Source organism: Vombatus ursinus, unplaced genomic scaffold, assembly GCF_900497805.2.
Source record: "Vombatus ursinus unplaced genomic scaffold, bare-nosed wombat genome assembly UNPS02011621.1, whole genome shotgun sequence".
NCBI classification, from domain to species: Eukaryota; Metazoa; Chordata; class Mammalia; order Diprotodontia; family Vombatidae; genus Vombatus; species Vombatus ursinus.
The window spans coordinates 1-8,027 of NW_020951399.1; the positions used below are offsets into that span (position 1 = coordinate 1).

At 46.4% G+C, this 8,027-nt stretch overlaps 1 protein-coding gene across 2 annotated transcripts; it reads right to left on the reverse strand.

Moving 5' to 3' along the window:
- Positions 1 to 8: 8 nt before the first annotated feature.
- LOC114039157 (far upstream element-binding protein 2-like) lies at positions 9 to 7,882 on the reverse strand. Of its 2 annotated transcripts, XM_027856812.1 has the most exons (14): positions 7,509 to 7,882; positions 6,887 to 7,061; positions 6,530 to 6,628; positions 5,879 to 5,977; positions 5,633 to 5,735; positions 4,001 to 4,101; positions 3,473 to 3,617; positions 3,224 to 3,384; positions 3,006 to 3,115; positions 2,129 to 2,217; positions 1,837 to 2,037; positions 1,567 to 1,644; positions 1,306 to 1,463; positions 10 to 104 (listed from the first exon to the last, which is right to left on the reverse strand). In XM_027856812.1, exons 1-14 carry the CDS (start codon positions 7,865 to 7,867, stop codon positions 96 to 98), a joined length of 1,887 nt encoding a protein of 628 aa, XP_027712613.1. In that variant the 5' UTR covers positions 7,868 to 7,882; the 3' UTR covers positions 10 to 95. The 2 variants fall into 2 exon arrangements, with proteins under 2 accessions (XP_027712612.1, XP_027712613.1); XM_027856811.1 differs by having other exon boundaries at positions 9 to 1,463.
- Positions 7,883 to 8,027: the final 145 nt, after the last annotated feature.

The window sequence follows — 8,027 nt, forward strand, 5'->3', positions numbered from 1 at the left end:
CTCTCTTGCCAAAAACAAAACAAAAACAAAACAAAACAAAAAAAAAACAAACAAAAAAAGATTTTCACAGATGAGGAAGTTCACATTCATTCGATTCATTGAGCCTGCGGAGAGGGAAGAGATAGGAATTGGTCACTACCAGGGGAAGGGGAGGAACGGAAGAGGAGACTAAAAGGGTCACCAGGACGGGATCAGAACAGCCTAAGGAGCAGTGTTTTTTTGGGGGGAGGGAAGAGAAGAGAGGAAGGCAGGGAACTCCCCCCAACCCTGTGGCAAATGCAGAGTGAATTTTTGCAGGCCACAGGGTGGAGTTCAACTCCCTAGGCAAGTGCTCCAAAGTACGTATTTGAAATAAGACTCTCTGGCTCTTTGAACAAGAAGAATGAGAAACAACCACATAACAGGCAGGAAGAGAGAGCGCGAGATGACTTCTCCTTCTTGGGGTGCACCCTCATTCGGAGGAGGGCGATTCCCGGCGCTTTACAACAAACATTGTTCAAGATCATGGTGTCCCCACAACACCCCTGTGAGGTAGGTTTGAGGGTGGCAATGATCGTCATGCCCACTTCCACAGACAAGACCAGGATCAGGATCGGAGGCGCGGGCACAAGAGTGACAGAAGGGGGGAGAGAAAATTCGCAGAAGAGACTGAGCCAAGGCGGAGTGGGGACAGGGAGCAGCAGCCAGGGAGGGGCAGAGAGGGAGACCTTGGGCCCCTCCCTGGGGCGGTCCCCTCTTCTCCGCCAGAGATGGCGCTGACCCCGGAGAGGGGGTGCCTGCAACACACACAATCACTCAGACTTGGGGTAAATGATCATTGATAAAAAAATAATAAATCCATAACCTGGGGGAGGGGAGGAAAAAGGCTTTTTAAAACTCAAGTGGCCAGATTTACAGATTGAGAGAAAAAGAGACAGAGTGAGTGAGAGTGAGTTAGTTGGCTGGGATGGCAACCAACATTCAAGCTATCTGCCCACCCCCCACCCACCCCAGGACCACCCACCAGTTCAAAAGTTCCACCTTGTATTTTTTTCGTGCTCTCCCCCAACATCACGACAGCGTTACACAGGAACAAGCAGGCTGGCGGAGGGAGGCCTCTTCTGTTTAACCTCTGGGCCCAGCGCACATTGTCCCCTGTCTCGTGGGGACTCCTGGAGACCTCCGGCCACACGGCCCCCGATGCTGGCATCAAGGGCACACCCCGCAGGGGAAGGGATTTCCGGCGCTACCCACTAAGGCAGGATGGACGGTAGCCGGGGGTTGGAAGGAAAAAGGAGGAGGAGGAGGGTGGCAATTCCCACTTGCCTGCTGTCCCTGCTGTGTGGGTGGTGGCTGGGGGCCGCCAGGACCAGGGGTCTGTCCGTAGTAGGCGGCTTGCTGTCTGTAATATTCGGCCCAGGCAGCACTATAGTCAGGCTGGGAGCCTGGGGGGGCTCCAGGTCCACCACCAGTGGCCACTTGCGCTGTGGTTGGGAAGGAGGGCGAAGAAGGAGAAAGTGAGTTCCATTTTATCAAGTCAGACCTCTTTTCCCTTCCAAACCCAGAATGCAGCAGGCACCAGCTCACCTTGTTTCTTATAATACTCCTCCCAGGCTTTTGTGTAATCCTGTTGGGGGGGAGCACCAGGCTGCTGAGGCTGTTGGCCTGAAGAAGAATGAAAAGATGGAGACCATCAAGGTCATGTCTCTTGCCAAATAGGAGACTCTTGGCCACAGGAAAAATAGCATCCATATCAATCTATTCTTTTTGCTCCCTTGGTCACTGATGCTTCTCTTCCCCTTGAGAGGCACCCAATTAACCCTATCTTCTTTCTCAGTGATCTCTCCCCAGTCTTACCTATTTTTTTGTAATATTCTTCCCAGGCTTTAGTGTAGTCTGACTGTCCGGTAGGTGGGGGCTGTGGGGGTTCCCCCTGGGCAGGTGGGGCTGTGGGGGCTGGCGCTGGACCTGGCACAGGGCCTGGAGGCTGCTGGTAGTAGTGTGAGTAGTAGGCAGCCCAGGCAGCATTAGGATCTGCTGCTGCAGCTGCTGCTTTATCTGGAAAGTAAAGACAGAAGTTGAGAGAGAGGATACCAGTGGGGATGTAGAAACTGAGCCTCCTTTCCTTCTATAGCTGCTAATTACTTACTTGGGTCATGAGGAGCAGGTGGCTGCCACTGTGGATAGGTATTGCCCCAACCCTGGGGTGGGTACTGGTGTGGAGGAGGACCTCCCGCACTTAAAAAAATAAGGAAAAAGGTACTGATGAGTAACAATGAAACTTGGCTTTTGCATCAAGGGTGGGAAATTGAGATGGCAGGAGATTCTGGATCTATCAAAAAATTGCTGTGTGACTTCAGGTAGGTTCTTTTATTAGACGTACATTTTCTCATTTACACAACGAGATCAATGGCTGGAAGTTACAGAGACCAATTTTGGCTAGATACAAGGGAAAACATGAATCTGACCTGTCAATAAATGAAATGGCCTACCTTACTAGAAAGTTTCCCATCTCTAGGAATTTTCATACAGAAAATAAACAGCCCCATACTTGGGACATTGCCAAGCCAACATAGTACACCAATAAGGAAAAGAACACTGGGCTTACAGTCAGACCAGGGTTGTTTTGGCTGTGACATTTACTAGAGGATGACCCTAGATGAGTTGCTTAGCCTTTTAGATCCTGTTTCCTCCTATGTAACTCTAGCTGTGTGAAAATAACACTGGCATTGCTGTTCTCACAGGACCATCGTGAAGAAGCGCTGTGGAGGAGATTGCCATTTGACCTCTGAGGCTCATTTCAGCTCAGATCTGTAATTTTAAAATCTCCAAGGGCACTTTCAGCTTTGATATCAAAAGGCTCTGAAAGTTATTTAACTCTTCATTCCACCAAGAAGAATCGGTTAATAGCAAATATCAGAAGGTACTTCCATATGGCACCTCATTGATACAATGGACCTTAAAACCTGCCCTCCACCCCATCTTTCCTCCTCTCAGATTCTTGGGAGTCATAAAAAGATACTCACTGAGGAGGAGCTCCTGGAGGCCCCTGGTTGAAAGGCCCTGGGTTGAAGGGCCCCATTGGGCCAGCAGGACCTGGACCCCCAGGACCTGGTCCAACTGGACAGAGAGGACCCTGGTAGGAAAGGAAAACAAAGTCTGGGCTCAGTGACATTAACTGCAAGGAGACACAGGCTGTGGCCACATATAGTATTTTCCACAGCCCTATCCCCCCTGCTCCCACCTCAATCTTCTCTTCAATAAGCTGCTTGGCATGGTCAATTTGCTGAGGGGATCCCCGGATGATGAAGAGTTTGAAGTTAGGGTCCCCATTTGGTGGGAGCTGCCGAGAGATCTCCACAAAGGCGCCTGTTTGCTGATTTATGGCTTTCACATTCTCCCCACCTAAAGGAAAAGTAGGAGAGCTCTGAACATAGTTGACACAGGAAGAGGGTTTAAAAGGGAAGACAAGGCAGTGGGTAGTGACACTTACCTCTGCCAATGACTAGCCCACACTTGTGAGTTGGAATGGAGAAAGTCATCTCTCCACCAGGAGGCCCCCAGTTGCCCTGGCCTCGGCCTCTGCCTCTACCTCCAGGGGGCATGCCTGGGCCCCCGGGAGGTCCTGGGGGACCACTCTGTAAGAGATGAAGACTACATGAGTATCAGCACATCAAATGGTGATCCTAGAATGAAGCGACAGGTACTACAGAGCGGGTTCAAATCCCAGTTCCGCCCTTTATAATCCCAAGCCAATTAACTTTCCTTGGGACTTCAGTACTTCCTCATTTGTAAAATGTAGGGACTATACTATAGATGACTGCTAAAGGTCCCTGTCAGGTCTAAATCCTATGATCCTAAGAGTAGACTAACAAATGTAATACAACACAGAAAACAAAGGCTTAAACAAGTGTGACGTGATCTTTCAAGTTCCACATCTTGCAGGGTGGGGTTGGATGTTTTGGCTCCCCATTCCCCCAGGCTTCCTCCAACCCACACTTTGGGGCCTACCCTACCCTACCCTTAAGCTCTGGAGGAGGTCATTGATGATTCGGGCAGCATGCTCACACCGGTCTGGGGGTCCCATGATGTGGGCGATCTTCTCAGGGCCTGTTCCATCATCTGAAACCCAACAACAAAAAAAAGGTTCAGTTTTTAAAATAAAACCATGTGCCTGAAATAAAATGTTGTGAAAGAGGAAACTGGGTTTTAAATTAAAAGAGATAGGTTTTTCTATTTAATACACATATTACTTTTGGCAAAATTGCTTAACTTCTCTGGGTCTCCTTTAGAACTAGATAAATTCTAGGGTTCCCATCGTTTCCTACGAAATTCCTAAGAAATCTGTCTGCAATAATTTAAAAAAAAAAAAGAAAAACCTTGAAAATACGGAATTTTCAAAAACTAGAGAAGGGATATACATATTTTGACATATATAATGAAGTGACAAATATTAAAATGAAATCATAGTTAAGTCAGATAGTCAAGAAAGCAGCACCAGAACATTTACACACCATAACACAAAGAAATAGCAATAAAATAAGAAAAAGTCCAGAAGACATGAGTGCATAGAATATTTGTTCTTTTACTTAAATCCGTAACTATCCTTTAAAGACAAAAGGTAAAAAATTTGGAGCTTATGTTTTTATGTACAATTGCTTTCATCTGCACTTGGATTGTTTGCTAATGTTTACTAAGTTGAAAACAACTTTTCTTTTTAAATCCTCTCCAACACCACTTGTCGTGGAAGGCAGGGACTATGTCATTTCTGAGCCCTCCCTCTCTGGTGGTTGGCCCAGTACCATTTGCTCACTTGTAGAGATGATTGATTAGGGTATCTGATGGCAAAGCTGGAGGTCCCTGTCTCCCAGATATAACATTCACTCCTTATTACTAGGGTAGACATGGATAGTCCCACAAAAGAGAACTGGGCCAGTTAATGTAAAGCAATAACAAGTCAACTAATGGGTTCATTTTCTATCCCTGCCCCACAGCAATAACTCCGGATCTTAAACATTGCACTCCTTTCCCTAAGAAATATTAACAAGTCAGGCTAAGGGCAGTCTCAGCCCCAGGCAAATTTGCCATTCAAAGGAAGAGAGGAAATTAACTGAGAGCTAGGGTCAAGATGCAGGTGGGCAACTATTAAGCATGGACCAAGCAAATGGAGTCTACACTGGGTCATGGTGTCATGGTCCACTGTCACATGAGGAGGGAAGTTACATGAGACTTATATACTGAAGGAGAAAAAATATTCCTGGTGGAATCTGGGAGTCAAGGGCATTGCCATGCCCCCAATCTACCTCCAAATATCTGAAGAGGAAAAATATAGGAAGTCACAGAGAGACGATTTCAACCCAGCATAAGGATTTTAAATTTGATCTCTCTAAGGTTCCTTTCTAGGTCTAGGAAATAGTTTATGAGGAAACATTTTCTAATAATCTGAGCTACTTAACAATGCAACTGTTTCTAGAGATAACTGAGTTCCTGGTCACTCCAGGTATTCAAGAAGATGGATGACCACAGGTGGGATGCTTTGGAGAGTCCTGCCCTGGGTACACGCTGAACAACAAAGCCTCTATGGTTCCTTCTAACCTAGGCTCTGAGGAGCTAGTCTACACATGCAGTCTTAACTTGTTATTGGGAGTCTGACCTTGTTTGAATTGTATCCGGACACCAGCATCACTTTGTATTTTTTTGATCATTTCTCCACTCCGGCCAATGACTACACCAACAGAATGTCTGGGCACTGGCACCTGAGTAAAGGACAAGGAAAGAAAAAGCAATGTGATCTTTATGTCTATGTCTCTGCTGCCCTCTGCTGCCAGGCAGAAAGGATACCCTTAACAATACCCCCTCCCATCCCTGACCCTGGTGACCCAAGACAAAGCATTCTTACATCTATCCCACCACCAATCCGGGATCCATATTCATTCCGGTCCCCAAAGCCTCCTTGGTCACGTTCTCGGAGGATATCCATCACCATCTCACAGGCTTGCTACAACATACGTGGTACTCATAAGCAGCAGCAGGACAGAAACTGGCTCTTCCCCTAATTACATTTTTGTTCTCCCCCAAACCCCAAATCACACCAACTAGAAGACATAGCTTATCTACCGGATCCCAAAAGAATTTCACTCTGTACTCAGTTGACCCTTAACAATACTGATGGGTGGTAGGTAAAATCAGATCCTAACACAAAAGTAAAGGGAAGAGCAGGTATATAGGAAAAAAACAACTTTGCAGGGATCTAACAGCCAACTACTCCAGAGGGAAAACCCAAAATAGACTGAAACTAGGCCAGGGGACCTTTGGGGTACCAAGGCCAAAGAGCTAGGGCAATTTTTATCTTCTTACATTCAAGTAACTCTGAACTAAGGAAAATACCCAACCCTTATCCTCAGCCATGATTTTTACAAGAACCATCTCCATTGTAGCTTGAGCTCCACTTCCCCTTTACAATAGCTGCCTCCTTCTGGCCAACCCGTTTATAGCTGTTCTGTTAAAATCTCACCCCTTCAAGTATTCCTGACTGCCCTCTTTTCTTTACCTGTACTTTATAAGGGTCCCCGATAATCCGGAGAGGTTTGTCCACATTGGTATTTTGGGATCCATCCTGGATTAAAATCATCTTCACTCCAGCTCGCTCCTGTACAACCACCAATGCCATAGTTAATGATGGGCTCTTGCTCAACAGGTCAGGGCAAGGGAAAGGGCTGGCAATGTCATAGGATTCAAAACAAAAGGGTTCAGGGAAGGCTAAGTGATAAGAGGGCTCTGAGAGTCTCTGCTGAATGATGGCAAGCGATCAATGCCAAGCCCTAGAGTACCGTTCAAGGTAAACCTTCCTGAAAAAGGGGAGGGGACTAGGTCTGGAAGAGAGCTGTCCTCAGGGTCACTCTCACACCTGCAGCTGCTTAATGGTCTCCCCGCCTTTGCCAATCACCAGTCCCGCCTTCCCTGCAGGAATCATGATCTCCTGCACTGTGCCGTTCTGACCCCCATTTGAATTATCATGGAACTGTCCTGGAGGGCCACCTCTGCCCCGAGATACAATGTCATCCAGCATCATCTTTGCCTTCCTGTGGAGAGAAGAGGGATATGCTCTTATGTAGGATATGCCAATTAAGTAGTTATGTTTCCAACACTCCCTCAGCCTAAAAAATAGTTAAGCAGTATCTGTGTCTCCTGGCAAATAAAATCATCAAGCAATACAGGTGTTTAAGAGAGAGGATAGTCAGTCATTGCTGAAGTATTTGAACCAGCAAGATACAGAACTCAGGGACATCTAACACAACCATGTTCAACCATACTGACTGTTATAGGTAGGAAAAATCTAACATCCAGAAACCTTCTTGTTCTGAGTGGCAAAAAGGCCCAGAGAAACATTGTAAGGCTATCTATCCCCTTATCCCTCCCATCCCAAAAGCCACAGCAATATTCATTCTTTCATTACTCTGACAAGCCCTAAGCACGTGATCTGGATATATTACCCTCCTACAAATAGACAACAAAAACAAAGTACATACTGCACTGATTCCGGGGCTCCTGTCAGTGACACACTTCGCTCTGGTAAGCCACCACTGTCTGAAGAAGAAGAGGGACATAGAGTCAGGGACCAAGATCTCTGAAAAAAAAGAAACTTTCCCTGATCCAGGTAAAGATAGAGAAACTTTTTGTAAAACACTACAAAAGGCCTGGGGCATAAGTTTAAGCTGTGTGAGGAGTGGCTAACTGAATGACCAAAGCTCTGGGTTCTTGCTCCTTGAAATGCTTGACAATTATTCCCACAAACGGAGCCTAGAATGAAGGTTAGTAAGGTTAAGTTTGTCTGATGAAGTGGTCTTTTTCTTGGTTGTGAACCAGCCTCTGGAAGCTTTGTGGCCATACAAATTGGAATCCTAGGAGCATAGGCTTCTATGTCAGACTTCTGAACTGAATATTTGAAGGTGAAAGTAAACTGAGGAAGAGCCTGCTCTTGAGCACCCTAGGAGAACTGGGGGCAAAAACTGCTACCTGCTTTGAAATTTCTAAGACTGATTTATGGT

Excerpts from the sequence above, each read along its gene's own strand:
- LOC114039157 (XM_027856811.1), bottom strand. The coding sequence starts at position 7,867 with ATGGCCACAAAGCTTCCAGAGGCTGGTTCACAACCAAGAAAAAGACCA. Across the intron at positions 2,218-3,005 it reads CCTCCAGGAGCTCCTCCTCA|TGCGGGAGGTCCTCCTCCAC; the intron begins GTGAGTATCTTT and ends TATTTTTTTAAG. Across the intron at positions 1,464-1,566 it reads GGAGTATTATAAGAAACAAG|CGCAAGTGGCCACTGGTGGT; the intron begins GTGAGCTGGTGC and ends TCCCAACCACAG.